The 20,069-nt window shown below is 35.0% G+C and overlaps 1 protein-coding gene across 10 annotated transcripts in view; it reads right to left on the bottom strand.

Moving 5' to 3' along the window:
• SLC4A10 (solute carrier family 4 member 10) overlaps nucleotides 1–20,069 on the bottom strand; it is a 257,846-nt gene that overhangs the window by 113,546 nt on the left and 124,231 nt on the right. For all 10 annotated transcript variants that reach the window (XM_084797965.1, XM_084797968.1, XM_084797974.1 and 7 more), the window contains exons 3-4: nucleotides 18,979–19,125; nucleotides 9,209–9,347 (exon numbers count right to left, since the gene is read on the bottom strand). In XM_084797965.1, the coding sequence (XP_084654091.1) occupies nucleotides 9,209–9,347; nucleotides 18,979–19,125 (286 nt within the window). The remainder of the gene's footprint in view (nucleotides 1–9,208; nucleotides 9,348–18,978; nucleotides 19,126–20,069) is intronic.

Raw genomic sequence — 20,069 nt, 5'->3', positions numbered from 1 at the left:
CGTACTTCCTCTTTCCAAATGAAAACACACAAAAATTCCATCTGATATTATATTGCTGTTTATGTAATAAGATGACTCAACTTTGACGGGTGAAAACAGAAACTAGACCGAGAACCAAATGTGTTGGTAGATAGTAACTAAGGGCTTGTTAGAATGTGCAGACCAGAAAGAAGTGTCAAGACAGCCATGGATCTGCCCTGATGCTCTAGGAACAAAATGCTATTCAGGATATCAAAAGTAAATGACTAGGAAAGAGCTGCACCTACCAAACTTTTACACACAGCTGGAAAAGCTATGCTTATAGAGAACCCACAAAGGATAAAAAGCCTCATGTTGACAATGTCTCTTCAAAGAACACTTGCCAACATATTTTTCTATTTCCTTGTTTGATTGTTTGTTTATTCTATAATGTTGTTCCTTCATTTGAGGATGTAGAACAATGTAATTGGAATGTTTTTAGAATTGGCTGCTTTTCACTTGAGATTCATCAAAGTTGTCGCATGTTCAATAGTTTATTCCATTTTTTCTGCTGAGTAATATATTTTTGTGTGGACAAAATAAATATAACAGGGTTTGTTTAGAGAAATTTTTCCATAAATGTCTTCTTTTTACAAAAAACCTGCTATGAACATTCATGTAGAAATTAATACGTAAACATAAGTTTTCATTTCTGTGTAACAAATGCCTAAGAATACAATTGCTGTATCTAATAGTAAATATTTGCTTAATTGTGTAGGTAATTGCCACAGTGTTTTCCAGAGTGTTTCTCTAGCATTTTACACTCACAGGTGAAGAGTAAGAGAAGTCTAGTTGCTCTGTATATTAGCATTTTGCCAGTGTTTCATCTTAACTGTTTTAGTAATTATATAGTGACATGTCATAGAAGTTTTAATTTTTCTTTCCCTAAATGTTAATAGTGGTGAATAATTTATAATCCATTTGCCACATGTGTATGTGTCTTTTATCTTCCCCCATAACACTCTCAGAAATCATGATTGTATCAAACCATCCATGTATGAAACAGAATCTGGTGTGTTCTGAGACCTCTTAATTTCTATATTTTAATTTAATCACTAAATACTACACACATATATATTTGCACATATATGCCACACACGTTCTTTGTAAAAATCTGTTGCAACTTCTATACATGTTCCAAATTAATTTATTTTCATGATATTGAGCATTAATAGTTCTTCCTTTCATTTCATATCTTTTGCACACTGTAAAAATACAGTTAGCCACACATGTTGGTCTATTTCCTGGATCTTGATTATGATCCATGGATCAGTGTATGTGTATGAAATGAAAATTTGAATACAATGCACATGCTACATTGTTTCATTTATAATAAATACTTCAAATTGAGGTCTTTCTTTTAGAATAGAATGGAATCTTGGAAGTTCTAAGCAGCTTAGCAGCTAAAAATGACCAAATATAAGTTACATGCATGGATGGTTTGATGTAACCATAGGTTTTATGAACATTATGGGAGAAGACAGAAGGTACTTTCCATAAAAGAAGACTACAAGTTACAAATATCAAGTTACTAAAAATACCACACATTTCCAGATCCAGAGCTTTATGCCAACTGTAGGATGATGCCAAAGGCATTAAGAAACATTTAAGTGAATGTTTTAAGGAGACTATACTAAAAATAATATATATCATAAGTATATTTCTATTTTCAGTGTTTTTGTCCAATACCATCATTTAAATATACATATAAAAAGGTCTTAGGACATCCCAGATCATATGTCAGAACTTTTAGCCATTAAGTATACAGTAAATTACAAAACGTCTCTTTACACAAAATGACCTAATGGCCTGTAATTTGCTTCAGTTTTCCAATAAACTCTGTTGACATTTGTATGCATAGTAAACCTAAGCAAATAAGAGTCTCAGATCATGAAGCCATTTTGATAAATGATATAGCAAATAAAATATATCATTTGTAGGCCACGTACATGGCATTTTCTATATGTGGTGGGGGAATTACACCCTGAGCATGTTGTCTTCATTTTATCAGTATGTGTGAATCTGCTCTGATCCATGATTAGCACACTGGATTCTCTCTCTACTAAGCAACATTAAATAGCTGTTTCATGGGTTCTTTGAAGATTAAGTTGATGAAAGTGTGCGCTACTTGCATTAAAAGATACAAAGCAGATTCTTTTGATATTTAACAAGTGGTATTTCATCAAGAAATTAACTTTGTATGTATTACTTACCACTAACTCATCTTAACGTTTTTAAGAAGTTTTATTCTTTGATTTTATCAAATAGAAAGGAGCTCTACAGCTCCAAAATTATGGCTTTGGAAGGAGCAAGATGTCTCCAGATAATGCTTTCACTTTTAAGAGAGTTGAGGTGGCGTTAGTAAATATCATCTGTAAAACAATTCATATTAAGGAAGGAAGAAACTATGAAAACTCAATGTTTAATGACACCAACTATTCTTTTAATACTTTCTTTGGTTTTTGAGATTACAATATAATGTTTTATTTCTCCATTTCCCTTTCTTCCTTCAAACATTTCCATATATGAACCCTTTACTTTCTTTAAAATTCATGGCCTCTTTTTCCCTCAGTAGTTGTTGTTGCATATGTTTATGTATGTGATGTGTAGACATATATTCCAAAATACTTGAATACAATCTGCTCAATCTGTATAATGGTACTTGCATGTATGTTTTCAGGGCTGTCTCAATTCATAGGATGTTTGCACTTCACATTTCACTGAAAAATCTACGTGATGTGATTATTTACTAATCTTAAATATCAAATGCCAATGCCTTCGTGTCACCAGTAAAATTGTTTTCACGTACTAGCACTTTTCTATGCTACCTTTAAATATCAAAGCCTTACCTAGCAGTAGTCCTTACTCAGCCCCTTCTGAGCTCTTTGGTAGAAATCATTTTTAAATGGTGACCACAATGAATGAACCGTGCTGCCTCCTTGACTGCATAGCTGTGGTAGCTTTGCTAACTTTCTAGTAATGTTACTACATGTTATTTTTAAGTGGGGCATTGTCATTTTCATTAACCTCTTCATATTTGTTTTTAGGGTTTTAACAAAGTGGATATTTTCCACAAACATTTATTAAGTAATTAAGATTCAAAGCTAACTTCTAAATTTAAAACTTTGCACAAATTTTGCTTGTCAAAAATAATAGTCATAATTTATTTGAGTGTGGTAATGTGGCAAGTGAATTGTGAAGATAAAATATCATTTTAAATTTACTATTAAAGTAGAAAGCAACTAATTTTGCATAAATATTAACTTGAAAGAAAGAAGGGTTTCAAAGCATATGCGAAATATTTAATAGAATTAAATTGCATTAGAAAAATCAGGTGGATTCATAAATTAACTCAAATTATTTTTAGACGACCAAAGGCAACAAAACAAAGACACTTCTGTCACTTTAAAACTCACTAAATTTTATATCTCTAATAAATAAATTCTGTTTTCTTTGAAGTATTGCATCTCAGCCAAATTCACCTTTCTCTTAAGTGTCTATTTTGATTGTTCATCAGATGTCTCCATGGACATCAAACAGCTGTGCTATGCTTAAGACTCTAAAAGTACAGCTATAAACCTGGGTCCTGTCTAGCGTTGGTAGAGGATGTTAATAATTAACTAGATCATCTTCTTTAATCTTTATAAATGAACAGCAACATACTCTGGTCCTTTGGGTTAAGCACATGATTTAAGTCACTTTACTAGAGCATGATGAAATGTTACTTGCTGTACTCTGGAAGGTTAAAAGATGTTCCTAATATACTTTTCTATGGTTTCTTCTGTCATTTCTCAGTTTTCTGAGACAGGGAAATTTATATGCAGATTTCTGAAGCAATGAACTGGATCACTTAATGATCTAGAAAGTGGAAAAAAAATCACCAACTATTCTAGAACAAAGAGGCACTCAGGAGAAAAAAAATAGATTTAAATTTCAATTGTCATATCTATTATGAAGGTAGAAAGTAAATAAAAGTTAAAGAACAATAACCTTATGAGTAGGGTAAGGGCATGCATATATTGGCAGTAACCAACAGCTTTCTAATTGGTCTTAAAAATCATGCTTGACAAGGGGAAAACCATGCTAGGTACTGGAAACTTAGCCAAATACTTAGTACTAGTGAAGTCATAATCTTGGAGGAGAACCTACAACCACTATTTACTAACTAGCATAGTCCGTAAAAACAATCTAAACATTTGTCCTTATAACCACTGATAAATGTAGTCTTCACACCTCATCAAGAAAACTTCTCTTTGCAACAGATGAAAGTCATTACAGAAAACCACAACCACTCAAAATGCAGAGTTGTGGAGTTCAGTCCTAATGAATCTACCAACAGAACTCTGGTACACCTCAGGGAACATTGAGAAAGAGAGGAAGAAAGATCATAAGAGACAGAGAATCAGGGAGTTTTCTGTGAGACTATATACCTAGTGACATCAGAAGCTATACCCATACAGTCTCATTAACATGACTAGCCAAACATGAACTGAACACTGACGCCATCAATAGGCATGCCAAAGTAGAAGGGAAAGTCCACGAAGCCTCAACCCTGCACAAAGAACTTTAGGCAATGAAGGGATTTTGAGAGAGGGAGAAATAACAGTCTTTTCCAAGTAAGATATAGCAAGTGGTTATCCATTAACACATGGTATCCCTAAAAACATACGTGCATAACATTATATAGACTAAGCATGTTGTATTTGTGAATATAGGTGTATTATATGTGTATCACGTATATACACATATGATAACAATTAATGAAAAAAAAAAGGCCCTGAATTTGAATGAGAGTAAGGAGTGGTATATGCAGGGGTTTAGAGCAGTGGTCTTAACTTTTGCATCTGACCCCTTTGGAGTCGCACATTAGATATTTACATTAAAACTAATAACAGCATCAAAGTTACAGTTACAAAGTAGCAACAAGTAATTTCATGGTCCAAGTCACCACAACGTGAGGAACTGTGGAAGGTTGAGAATCACTGGTTTAGAAGGTGGAAAGGGAAGGAAGAAATGTTATATTATAGTATCAATAATTACAAAACAAATGTCAAAAGGAGTACTTCTTAGCAACAAGTTAAAGGAATTTACTTTACCTAATTCCCTGAACAGTTACCTCATCTACTATTCTTTCTTTGCTGTCAATCAGGAACATCTGTTTCCTGTAACCAGTAGAGAACTGATGTTTCTACCGCTAAACGGGGATGTGTCCACTTTTACTCCATTGTCAACATTTTAAATATCAAAAAGAAAAAGTTACACCACAGTCTTATGGAGATGATCTTCTATTGCTTTTCTGATGCCAAATAAAGATGAGCACAGGCATCATGTATTTTGAAACTTTGTTTTTGGGGTCCCGTTTCTGTTTTCAGGGGTGGGGATATTTTTGATTTTGTATCAACTTGTTTTATTTTTAAATGTTGTTTGGCTTTGTTTTAGGACTATTTTCATTATGTAGTGCTAGTTTGCCTGAAACTCGCTGTGTACACCTAGCTGGCCTCAAGCTCACAGAGATCAATCTATTTCTGCCTGGAACGAAGGGTGTATGCCACCAAGCCCAGCTCACCTTATTGTTTTTGATGCAGGTGGAAAAAGGTAAAGTTTGCTCATTTATGAGTAGGTTTTCATTAAAGGCAGCAACAACAGAATAGCACACTATCACTTTAAATTACTCAAAGAAAAAATAGTAAAATAAAGTTAACACAATGAATAAAAAGAATAATAGTCCATAGGAAAAAATAAAATTTATACAATCTAACTAATAAAAATTAAAATAATACTATATTTTGTATATGAAATAGAGAAAAAATGGCATGAGTATGGATCAGTGATATGGGGTAAGTAAGCATACATGTACCCTTGGTTGCTTATATCTCTCAGGCTTAAAATAGTAATTTTGTAATAGATAATGCAGCAAAAAATGCCCTCCTTTTTTGGTTCATAAAATTCTGTTAAAATTTTACCCTACATAAATAACTACAATGTAATGCTAAAATATATGTATCAATAATCATTATAACAATTTTATTGGGGAAAGAGATAGTCACGAACATCTATCCAGTCTGGGTAATTAATTTCATGCATTTAATGTAATGCCATAATTTTAAAAATAGTATAAAATTAAATAGCTAATACAGGAAAATTATAAGTATATTAAATGAAAAGCAATGTAAACATATAATACAAATTGAAAAGGGGAAATCATGTATATTAAATTTTGTCTGGAAGATTCATAAGGAACTCTTAATAGTGATACCCCCTGAAGAAAGTTATAAATTAAGATAGAAAATGATATTGTCTAGTACTTCATATGTTTTAATTTTCAAATATTAGAAGGTTTTGGGTTTTGCTTGGTAGCTTATTTGCTTGTAAAATTAATAGGAATTGCCTAGAAAATAATTTTATCCTTGTATTACTTCAGTGTAGCCAGCTCTTTAATCTCAGCACTTAGGAAGCAGAGCAGGTCGATCTCTGAGTTTGAGGCCAGTCTAGTTTATAAAGTGGGTTCCAGGACAGCCAGACCTACTCAGAGAAACCGTGTCTCAAAAAATAAATTACTTCAATGTTTTTAAATAAAATTATATACAAAGACTACTCAAAAATATGCAGTAAGCATTAACTGGGCTAGGATTGCTCATTATGCTTATGATCATTCATTCATCAATAGCATGCTTGAGCAAAACATAAGCTCTACTGAGTCCTCCAGCACATCCTCTCCCTCTTCAAGCACACCAACTCCTCTGCTTTTATGCTTGGCCAACTCCCAACTCAGCTATCAAGAGTCAGCTCAGGAAGGATGCAGCTGAACTATATGGAAAATCTATTTTTAACTTGAAAATAAATCATTATTTTTCTCTTTGAGATTATAATATAATTACATCACCTCCCTTCCCTTTTTGTCTTAATTACTGTTCTGTTGGTGTTGGGGTTGCCTAGAGTTAGAGGCTTAGCCCATCCATGGTCATCACAGTACACCGCCTGCAACAAGGCCACACCTTTTAATCCTTCTCACACATTTCCACTAACTGGGAACTGAACACTCACTTCCAGGAGCCTATGGGGGCATGATTCTCATTCAAACTACCAGACTTTTCCTCCCTTCAGAGCTTCCCAAATTTCCCTCCTGGTTCTCCTTCAAAATCGTGGCCTCTTTTTTCATGAATTGCTTTTAAATTATAAGTAACATACAAACTGTATTTTATTGTATTTATGTATATAGGAATATAATGCAGTGTGTGTGTGTGTGTGTGTGTGTGTGTGTGTGTGTGTGTGTGTGTTTAAGAATCATCCATACTTATTTACATAATGACTAAACTAGCTTGCACTAACAATGAATACGGATTTCCCGCTTACTCCCCATTCGTTGTCATCAGCATTTTTTGCCAGTTGTTTACTTAATCTCAGCCATTTTGACTAGGATAAGATGAGATCTTAAAATGGTTTTAATTTATAGGCATATATAAGCAAGACTAAATGGTTTCAGTAGTGTGTGTGTGTGTGTGTGTGTGTGTGTGTGTGTGTGTGTGTGTAGAGGGTATGATGCTGAGAGGGCAGGACATAGGAGGAGTTGGAATGGAAATGGAGAAGGGTGAAAATTATGTAAATACAATACTCATGAATGAAAACCTCAAAATATATCAAATTAAAAGTTAAAAAAAAAATGAGTCAGCTTAGGAATCAACTGTCCTATGTAGTTACTCTGACCCATTCTCTGTTATCCCTGTGGTAAAATGTTCTTGATATCCAGATGTGGTCCTCTCCTGGGGTGGGGGGCTGCACAAATCATTTTACCAACCAAGGACAATGCATGCAGAGAGCCTAGACCTCTTGTTCAGAGATAGCCAATGGACAGCTCATTCTCCAAAGTTGTGAGGGAGAGTGGGCACCGCCTCTGATGTGAAGTCGGGTGCCCCTGATTTGATTGTTTCCCACTGGTAAGGAGGCTGGGCAGGTCAGGCACACAGAGAAAGGGGATGAAGGCTATCCAGATGAGAACTGATAGGCTGCAGTCAGATGGTGGGAGGAGCCCCACCCCACCCCCATTAAAATCCAGATATAACATAAATAAATTATGATAAATTTTTTTAAAAGAATGTGGTCCTCAAATAAAAAGTTTTTGACATGGTATCAAATGGAAGCTTAATAAAGATATAATCATAGCATATTTTGTGGAAAAAAAAAAACAACCATAAGTCTCTACTTAGTAAAGATTGGCTAAATAAAGTTCAGTTATACAGCAATTAGGTAATTTAAAAGATGCATAAATTTATGTTGCTGATACAAAAATGCAGAACTTAACATTCTATGCCTAATGTATACAAAACTACATTTTTAGATAGTCCTCAGGCAAGTCATATTCATATAAAAATATGGAAAGCGGTAGACTAAGGACGAGTTTTCCCTTTACTATGTACATCTTAGTCGCAGCATTCATTAAATAGCATTAACAATTATGTGGTTTTGTCTCAACTAGATATTTTCAAAAGCAAGATCTAGTGCTTTTGCTGCTGCTGTCCTAGATACCACTTAATTGATGCTTCATAAATGACTACTAAATAAATGAATAAACATAAGTGAGCAAAAATTAGTGGAAGATATAAAATTTAATTCACTGAGCTTATAGTAATTCATAAATTTATGGCATAACCAAAATATTAATCATGAATGATAGAAAAAGTATTTTAAGAAAGCATTTTTTAAAACATTCAACTTAATGAATTCTTATCCTAGAAAAACAACCCAAAATATTTTTTATTCCTTATCAAATACTACATGAAATTGAGAACTATAACTAAATCCTCTTTTCATGTTTATTCTTATTTTTTAAAAAAGCCCACAGTGAAATTATCACATGACAACACCAATTTGGGTATAAGTCAGCCGCTGAAAAGATAGGAACAAATGACTTCTGATTTCCATTGTTTAGTTAATGGTACACAGATCATGCTACTGTTTATCTTTGAGACTGCAGCTGGAGCCAGCTCTGCATCACTGCTTAATTGCTGCCTTCAGATTTCATTCTGACCCATATCCCATTATAGGATCAGCCCAGGCCAGATGAGCAAATTCAGAAAGCTGCAAAGACCCTGATGTTTGCAGAATTGTTGCACTGGGACTTTATTCTTCTAATGACCTAAAAAAAAAAAAAAAAAAAACAAAAAGCCTTTCACTCCTCAACCCGAATCTGTACCTGGCTGTTTCTCGCCACTCGGCATCTTCCCCTTCGCGCCAGCAGATTTCATCCAGTTCTGTGAAAAGGTCATGAGGAATGTGCTCCTCGTCATCATCCTCAGTTCCAAGAATAAACTGCACCCGCTGGGATGGGGTATCTATGAAAAAAAAATCATACAGAAGCATATTTGTTTTTCAAAGCTACACACTTTAAATACCCCAGTCAATACCTTCGCCACAATGCCAGTCTCACACCCCTTGTTTTCCTCACATGAACATTCAACTAGTTCTAACATAATACTGTCAAATATAATTTATAATCACAAATATACAAGTGCATATACATAAAATTGCCTATATATCACAGATGACATGATTTATCTACAAAGATAATGAAACCAAAAGAGAGAGAGAGAGAGAGAGAGAGAGAGAGAGAGAGAGAGAAGAACTAGAGGCACATATAACAAGGTCACAGAGTATGTTTATACTCAGATCATTCTTATACAAGAGTGTATATAATTTCACAATAAAAATTACAATGAGCTCAAAGTATGGAATATTTAGGCATAATTTTATGCACACAAATAGAAGGCCTGTATGCTGTAGACTATAAAAAAAACTTAACAAAATGAATGATACAAACTAAATATGTGCTAAAGGTACTTTTCCAAAGTCTTGGAACCTATGGGAAAAATAAGAATGTAAGGAGGAAGAGAGCAAGGTAGAACTGACAGACATGCATATAGAAGTCTTCATATGGGATGAATGGATCATCACAGGAAACTACGTCAACAGGACATAGCCAGTTCTTGAATTGCTTGAATTAGGAAAGACTATTAAAGAAGAAACGAAAGACCAATCACAGTATAGCACATGAAGCTGGAGGGTATGGTAGATGGGATTAGTACAGAGGAAGCAAAGAAACTGAGTAAAATATCTAACTTTACCCATCCCCCCCCTAGAAACACAGGCTGCATTACTTGCAGCAAACCAAGAGGCACCATTCTTTGATAGACTGGCTCATACAAGCCATTAAGGACATTTGGTTATCTCCTTCTGAAATCCCCAAGAAGAACAGGCACCATAGGATAAAGACAAGCACTACTGCAGACTAGGCATTGGGGAGACAGTGTTGCTATCCAATTCGAGAGGAAAGGCACATATTACTGAAGATAACAGGTATGCAAGAGGCAATGGTTGATGCCCGGTTCAAAAGCAAAGACAGGCACTACTGAGAAAACTGGGTATGCAGAGGCTGTGTTTGAATCACTGGGCCACATAAGACTGAATTCACAGGAGAGTTAAGAAAAAGGTTAATTCATTAGAGACCTTGGAACTAATATGGAACTTCAGTGGTTTTGCTGAGCCCTGTAGAGGGACATGATCTTTATGCAGTAGGAGAGGCTTTGGCGGACCAGCATTAAAAAAAAAAAAAAAAAAAAAGAAACAAACAAACAAACAAAAAACCTGGCACAGAGATCAGATTTATAAGGTGCTAAAGCACACAGCTTATGTTAAAAAAGAAAAGAACAGACAAAAGGGACTATCCAGCCTACTAGGAAGAAAATGTGACAAGATCCTTGCCCAGTAGGAGTTCTCAGGTGAAAAATTAAAAGAGAGCCAAAACATCCCATTAGTGAGTTTCTAGAAGGCTTTAAATTCTGAGTAAAAGTTCATGGAAGACAAGATTAAAAGGTGAAGAACTATCCCTTAACTTATGCAGTGTGAACTGTACTGAGGATGAAATGTTCTATCTTAGCCTATGGTCCTTTCAGAATTCAGTCAACTGATAGGAAAACAAAGGCCACATTGATAGTTCAGACCCTGCCATAGCCAAGAGGCAGATTCCAGCAGCAGCCATGGTAGGCTAAAGCCAGTTCTTGGCCCCAACAAGGTAAGAAGGACAAGCCAGCCCTCCCAAAACTGCATGGGAAAATGCACAGGGCCCTGCCTAAGGAGAATGACCCACCCCATAATGAGGCTATATGGCTCACGGGAAATGTCAGTGTACGTACCTGTTGTATTGCTCTTTTGCCTAACTATATAACAATATAGGACCTCTCAAACATTCCTTAATCAGACCTCTAAGGGTCTTACATAATTGTAAAAGCATCTGGAAGAGCAGTAAAAAACTATAGTGAAAGAATTTATACAAAGACATCTTGAATAATTGAAAAAGGCATCAACCATTTTTGGATGGAATCCCTATACCTCCTTATGATTCTAGAAAAGTTAACAGGGCTGGAAAAAGAGACACTGGCGGCATTTAACTAGTGAAGTTATATTATAATGGATGTGAAGTGGTTTAAATGAGAAATGTCTCCCACAGGCTCCTGTATTTGAGAATTTGGTCCCTTGTTAGCAGCAGTATTTAGGGAGGTTGCGGAACCTTTAGGAGGTGGAGTTTTAATGGAAGAAGGACTTCACTCTTGGTGGGCTTTGACTCTTTTCAGCCCTGCCCTCTTGTAGATTGCACTCTGAGCTCTTTTTCTTTTCACTTTTTAAATTATAATTTATTTGCGTTACAATCCAGTTGTTATCCACTTGCTGTTATCTTCCTGTTCCCACTCTCTTGCCTTCTTCTGCCCTGTTCCTCCTCCCTCAGCTTCTGACCACAGCCTATCAGGTCTCATTTGTATAGCCTGCATCCCCTTCCTCTGTATTCTCGAGGGGCCTCAAATCACAGGCACCAGAGTTGGTGCCAGGCTCTCTGAGCCTTTTATTTGCTCTCGAAGATGTGAATGCTCAGCCTCCTGGTCTGACCATCTGCTACCATTTCTGCTCATACCATTTTGAACTCACCCCTGAACCTTTAAGTCAAAATACAATTTTCTCTTACAAGTCACCCTTGGCCATGTGCTTTGTCACAGCAAAAAATTACTCCAGGATGATAATTCAAAATTGAAGAATACAGACAAAAGACATTTCAACAGTAGGCAAATGATCAGTTAAGAGGAATAATTTAAGAGCAGAAATGGAAATTTTAAAAAAATTAGATGGGCATTAAATAGAAGATGTTGAACAAATAAATTATGAGTGCCTTCCTCTTTCTAGGTATCATTCTAAATAGTAAATTGGATAAACATAAGAGAGAAAATCTCTGCCCTCACGTAGTTTATATCTAATAGGAAGAGTGGTATAATGGAGTAAAGCAGAAGGGAATTTGAAAACCAGTAAGAAGTCAGAAATGCCAGATGCTTGAATGGTCAGTGGTTAGAGAAAGAATATATATAGCTTCCAGCTGTAAGACTGGAGCCCAAAGGAATGGATATTACTCTTATGATAATAACTGATCAAATAAGCTCTCTCTACTTGGAACATAACTTGAATTTTCAAAAGATGGCTACCTATAAAAAGCCAATCTTGATAGTTGTACTATTTGAATTGAAACTAGAAAATGATTAGTAAACTTGTAACCAGATTATTACTGATGTTGCTTATTTCCTCATTATTTAATATGTTAATTAGACAAGTTCTTACAAAGATTGGTTCTAAATCTCAATGAAAATATTCTTGTTTGTATACCCGATGGTCATCCTCTATTTTGGGCCCTTTCTGAAGAGTTCTCAAAAATATATTGATGTATCTCAGTATTACAGACACACACTTCATCTTTATATTTGCTATATATAAAAGAAATCATGCAGATAATCCATCCTAGAATATAATGAAATGATAACAAGATTGGTAATTATGCATCAAATTCATATCTTCAGGCTTCTTCAGAGAAGAAGAAAAATATTCTCAACAATATTTTTATTTTGGTTGAACTTTAACATTTTTTCATATTATTGGAGTGTAACACAACTGAACTGGAATAATTACTTAATATTAATGTTAAGTCCTAATTATGGGTGAATTTTCAACTAAACCACCAAAGACTTATATTTTACTCCAAAGAGAGTGTAAGACAATATGAAGAATTTACAAACTATGTCTCTGAAAACTCAATTAAATGCTTAACACTTTACCTTCATACACAACAAAACAAAGGTGATACCAAAAGGAGGCAGAACACATGTATTCCACCATATTTCTCCAGGTAGACCTATAATATGAGTCTCAAACTCCACGTCCCTAGGCAAAGAAGAGCAAGGATGGCTGTCTCTTCCTAACAGCCAGTTGACTGGAGCTTCAAGAGCACCAGGGGACCTCAAACTCTCCCTAAGAAGCCTGAAAAATCATAAGGTCTACCAGGCAGCTGATGGCTGAGACCACTGCTTTGAATTGTTGAAGTCCCAGAGTTTATCAGGGCAATGTACACGTGTAGGTATTTCACAGATTGGCAAAATAGGCAGAGGCAGGAGATTTTGACAAAAAGCACATGAAATGTGTGTCTTGCTTAAATCTCATATAACAGACTGATGAAAAGGAGTAAGGAAAGCATTGAGATAAAATCTGCTCCTGGAACTGAGTGACTTGAAGATAAAGAAGGATGCAAGAGTCAGTGGAAAGAATTCTGGTTGACAGATTCTCTGGAAAGAATGTTTTGTTTTTTCCTTTTGCTAAACCTAGAAAATGTAACAATAGCAGTTCAGAAAGAACCTTCCTGCTTCTTCTTTCCAATGAGCTAGACCTATTTCTGACCCTACAGATCTGCAGGAATCAAAAACTGGTTGGAAGATGATAGGGCATTTGACATAAGGGAAAGAGTGTTCAAGGGAGGGAAATTATAAAGCAACTTCCCTTTATTCAACTTCAACAGGCTCCAACCTACTCCAGGTCTAACTATAGAAAGGGGACAACTTCATAGGTAACCCAAGTTCAGTACTTTCTGATTCTGTTACATGAGACGAGACTTTCTGGTGCCTACTTCAGTCTCCTAAGCATTAGAAGTATAGATGTTACCATCACATTTGGCTCAGGGTTCCCTTGTATTCATGAAATATTAGCCTTTAAACTCTTTATAGTTCATTGAATATAGTAGTTGGTTATATTAATTCTATAAAAAGAAAAACTGACACAACTTATTTTTTTCTTTTATTAATTTATTCTTGTTACATCTCAATGGTTATCCCATCCCTTGTATCCTCCCATTCTTCCCTCCTTCCCATTTTCCCCTTATTCCCCTCCCCTATGACTGTTCCTGAGGGAGATTACCTCCCCCTGTATATGTTCATAGGGTATCAAGTCTCTTCTTGGTAACCTGCTATCCTTCCTCTGAGTGCCACCAGGTCTTCCCCTCCAGGGGACATGGTCAAAGGTGAGGCACCAGAGTACGTGAGAAAGTCATATCCCACTCTCCACTAAACTGTGGAGACTGTTCTGACCATTGGCTAGATCTGGGTAGGGGTTTAAAGTTTACGGCCTGTATTGTCCTTGGCTGGTGCTTTAGTTTGAGCGGGACCCCTGGGCCCAAATCTGCCTATCATAATGTTCTACTTGTAGGTTTCTAGGACCCTCTGGATCCTTCTACTTTGCTATTCTCCCATGCTTCTCTCATCTAGAGTCCCAATAGGATGTCCTCCCCTCTGTCCCAGTTTCCTGGTAAGTGAAGGCTTTCGTGGGACATGCCCCTTGGGCTAGTATGCAGATATAAGTGAGTATATACCATTTGAGTCTGACACAACTTATTTTAATGGATTAATTTCTGTGGGTCACATATTTTCATTTCCTATCACTTATATGTATCACAATACAGTCAATAAAGGACTGATGTTAACTAGTATTGAACAAGGTAGATCACAAGAAAACTACCAAAAGATTCACCTCTGTTTTTAAATGTTCATTATTCTCTACAAGATTTAGCAATATGTCTGTATAATTTTACATATACATATATAATAAAATAGAAAAGGAAACCACATTTATACTATATATTAATTTTGAACATTAGACATGCATTTCTTTGTAGATGCTAATGATAATGCTTATTAGTATTACTAGCAAATAATTTAAGCAATCTGTCAACTATATTACATGTAAATATGAGTAATAATAATTGAGTCAATAGCTAAATCTCAGGATTCACTATTTCTTCAAAGGAACATGCTAACTTAGTGAATAAAACATGGTTTCTGAAAATCAGACTCATAAATTCCTTTTTTAAAAAAAATATACTTTTGTGTCACATGAATTTCTTAACTACTTTGTGTCAGGTGAGAATCTTCTACTCTTTCCTGAAAAGAATACTATCTCAGAGATAGTTACCTTTATGTCTTTCAACCTGATCTCATCAAATAATTTCCAATTGGATTCCTACCTCTTCCTGTTTTAGAACAAATAAAACATTCAGTAACTATAAATATAACATAAATTGTAATTCTGTGGTTATGCTAAGAAATTAGTTCAATATTTTATTTGTATGTGTGTAGGGCAGGCAGCACAACTCTTTTTTTGTCATATAAAGTAGCCAGTTGAATCTTCCAATTGCTTGTCAAGCACCATACCTTGCAACAGGCATGCCTTAACACTGCCATGTTCCTAATAGCTCTAAAACATTTTTCCTTCAGTATTTCTAATTATTTCAGCTTACTGCTTATCTACAATTGAGTAGATGACTACTATGCATGTATGTGCCCCTGAAAATTCAGTTGCTATCTACATAAGGCTTGACCTTGAAGATTTAGTGTTTCCCTTATAAACCATCAAGATGGTTCACTATACACTTCCAAAGTACAAGTCACAAAGTAAGCAAGAAATAAAAGCCTCACACTTATGAATACAGAGGACTTGAGAATGTGAAATAGGATATCAGGTATGCAAATAACTTCCCTAATATATAATAATAACCAACACATAGAAAATAACAATTTACTAAATGAGTAAATTTTATTTAATGAAATAGACCATTTACTTGGGTTCAAAATAACATGACTTCTTGTCTCTGCTTTTAATTTTGAAAATAAAAATTATTTTCTGGGTATTGTGCTCTATCCACCAAGGTCTTTTTGTGACCATCCAGCAATATTTTAACATCTTTAAAAAGGATTGTGATTATGCTCCAACAGAAAAGTACCAGTTCAAAATGTGCTGTCTAATACCTGTTGTTATCTGCTGAAAGTAGATATTTTAAAGTATTATGACTATAAAAATTGTTTTAGTTAATATAAATATTTGTCTTAAGATGATTGGTATTGCACTGGAGAGATGGCTCAGAGGTTAAGAGCACTGACTGCTCATCCAGAGGTCCTGAGTTCAATTCCCAGCAACCACATGGTGGCTCATAACCATCTATAATGTGATCTAATGCCCTTTTCTGTCATGCAGGCAAGCACTGTATATATAATAAATAAATAAATCTTGAAAAATATTTAATAAAAAAAGATGATTGGTATTTTATTGATTTTTGGTAGCTTCTGAAGCCACAGGCTACTGTAATATAAACTGCAGCCAAGAATATAGCATAAACAAGATTAATAATCTGTGTTTTTATTTACTAAAACATCCAGTGGAAGTAAAAATGAGAGCACAAAGAAATTTTCCTAAAGAGTAACATTTTCTCCTCTGAGCAGTCTTTCATAGAATCAGGAAACACACCATAGATCTAAGGTCTACCCACTAGCCCCTTCATTCTTGTCTCTCCAAAGTCTAGCCTTGCTAGTCAAAGGGTAAATATGTACCCCACTTTGGGGAATGTATTTAGTATTATCTGTTAATGTTAAAAATATACATACTCTATGGTGCATCAATAACCAATCTGATTCATGGGCATAAAAGGTCCAAATGTGCACTGAGGGGCATAAATAAAAGTATTCATAGGAACTTCACTTATAGTTGCTCCTACACTTTAAATGTCTATCAACAGTAAAATACATAATATATAGAAGTACCTTTGTACATATTACATAAGAATGAAAATTAATACAACAAAGCTATATCCAAACACATCAGTGATTTCAACAACATGAATATTGAATGCGGGTCTACTAAAGGATCTGCTTTATATAAATTCAAAAACAGGAAAAATACTGCATTTAAGAAGATAGGCTATCAGACCTTCCTGGAGAATCAAGAGTAGTGCACTGGAAAAAGAAGAAGGGATTTTGAAGTCAGTTGGTTATTACTTCACCTTCCCATCTACGCCTAGAAAAGTCTCCTATCTAATTCCAAGATTGTGCTAGTATATATAGTATCTTTCTGTATCATATTGTAAATAACTGGCTAATGGAATATATATTTTCATATTTATTTCTACTGCTTATACACCAACCTGCTGCTTATAGATTAACCTATAGTAACTGGCATAATCCTCTTAACCTTTCTTGTAATGTTTTTAGAGAGCTGAAGGGGAAAAATAAATTTTTCTGAATTTTACTCAATGTCATCCATATTTTCACTAGCTATAAGATAATGCCTCAAACTAGTCATTCTAAAATGTTCATTAATATTCCCACTTAAAAATAAATAAGGAATGGTACTAAAACTAAGATACAAAACTTAACAGTTTCCACTTGTTTAAAGAGGATTAAATTTTTATGAAAACTACTGTATTTATTGATTACAGTATCAAAAGTAAGGGAAAAGAGAAATTGGCAGTCAGTAAACTGCCTGTTGAGCAAGCATGGAAATCTGAATCAAGATCCCTAACAGCCACATAGAAGCCAGGCCTGGCAGCACATGTCTGTAAACCCAGCTCTACAGAAAAGGGGAGCATTCTTGGTGCTTGCTAGCCAGCCAGTCTACTAAATCAACGAACTCCAAGTTCACTAAGAGGTCCTGTTTAAATAAATAAGTAAATAAATAAATACATGTGACAGCGACTGAGGAAGATACCTGATGTCGAGTTCTGATTCCTCCATGGACACACACACACACACACACACACACACACACACACACACACACACGTACCCGTATGCACACAAACACCATCATATACACATCTAAAAATAAAAAAAATTAAAGTGGTGTAACATCATTTGTTGTTACGAAAGATCTTATATAACCAAATGTCTTTACTGCCACCACTACACAACCAAAACCTTTGAACTCACCAAGAAATCACATCCCAACTAACTATTCACTCTGGTGAACTGAAACCAGTCATCATTTGTCTGTGACATAGTGTAATAAATTTAGCTATATAAGGAGGCCTTTCCTTTTAAAAACAGTCAGGTTTGTAAAACCCGAAGTCAGATAACAAGTAGCATCAAGTCTGGTGGAATGGAGCATGTAGTGAAGTGAGAGAATTCTCAGGAGTACCAAATTTCAATAACTGCTCAAAGGCGTTGTTAAATTGACAGCTGACCTAGAAATTTTAGCTCAAATTACTCCATGTTTCACTGACCCATATACCCCCTGACAACATACAATGTGAAACATCATATTTCCAGCGTATGGACTTCATGCCACTTGGAATTCTTCTCTATTTATCATAATCGTCTTTGGAAAGTAAACTCTGAACAAATTTGAGGCATTTGCAGTAATATCTTATATTCTTTGTACTCCTTCCAACTGAGAAAAACACTTAAGTCATCAGAATATTTCTTTAAAGCTTTCTTTCCACACTGAAGTACTACGTATCCTAACTATACAGAATATCAAATCTCTAATGACTGTGATGCTGTTTAGAAAACAGTATGAGTCTCAACATGTGACTGAGTATTTGATTTGATGAAAAGCAAAAGGATTGATTCTACTAAAGAAAGAAAAGAAAGGGACATGCAGGAGGTTCCATTGCTTAGAGACTGCCCATGAACCAGTGTTGTCTCTAGTGATGCATTTCTTAGATTTAAGTGTTAGTAAAGATACTCAAAGATTTTGAGAGGAAGGAAGTATGTGGCATCAAAAACAGTGGCTGATGCATTGGGGGAATAACTTGTTAAAAACACAGAGAATGATGCTTACCAAAAGAAGGTGACTCTCGTCCGTCCTCCAGTCCCGAATCTCTCTCTCTATCTCTTTTTCTATGCTTATGACCACGATGCCTGTGACGACGATGGCTTTTTCTTCCACCCAGGGGCACATGAACTCCAATAAATAATGTTCGATGACCTTAATACGGAACAGATACCAAAAGCTCTCAATTATTCTAGAACACACACATACAAAAATGATGATTTACATGTTAATGAAATCTTAGTTTAATTCAGCCCAGTAAATTGTTTTTTAGTGTTTATGATGCATAAAGCTTAAGGCGTAGCATTGTATTTTAAAAAGATACTTAGCTAAATGTAGCACAGATATAAACCCAAACATTAATAAGATTAGTTATTTTGCTTTCTTTTGGAAACTATCCTTATTATTAACTCTATTAATAATTTCCCTGTTATCATTCAAAATATTATAATATAATTTATTATACATTAGAAATATTATATACTTTCTCACTACACTTAATTGTTTCATTTTACCAACTCTCTACCACTGTTTATAATAAAAAGATAACAATGAAGTCTCTACTAATGACAAGGTTGTGTGTGTGTGTGTGTGTGTGTGTGTGTGTGTGTTTTAGTCATTTTCTTCGTGATTTGCTTCACGAAGCTTTATATTATTTCATTTGTTGATTCCTCTTTTATTTACTCATGAAAGGTTGGGAGTTCATTGTTTATCTTTGCACACACACACACACACACACACACACACACACACACAGTCTATAGGCTTTAAGACATACACTTTGGTGTCAGAATTCTCTCTTCATCTGCCAATCTACATATTGTCTTACCTATCAGACATGTTCACCTAAAGAACCATCTTGGAGGCATCCCCTCTTCAACAAGTTTGTAAAACTCGTACTATTATTTTGCTTCAAGTATGAATTATCCATCATGTATATTAGTGAATACACCATTTATTCATTCATCTCATGCTGTCTGTGGTATCCTATCTGGTACTGTCTTGATTTGGACTCTCATCATTTTTCATCAAGATTATTAGTGCATCTATTCCACCCTTTGTATTTTACATTTAGGTCTAGGGTCCATGTTGAGGCACTT

Source organism: Acomys minous, assembly GCF_964271855.1.
Source record: "Acomys minous genome assembly, chromosome: 10".
Taxonomy (NCBI): domain Eukaryota; kingdom Metazoa; phylum Chordata; class Mammalia; order Rodentia; family Muridae; genus Acomys; species Acomys minous.
Note: the sequence above shows the minus strand (reverse complement) of the source record. Positions and strands in the feature narration are given on the sequence as shown.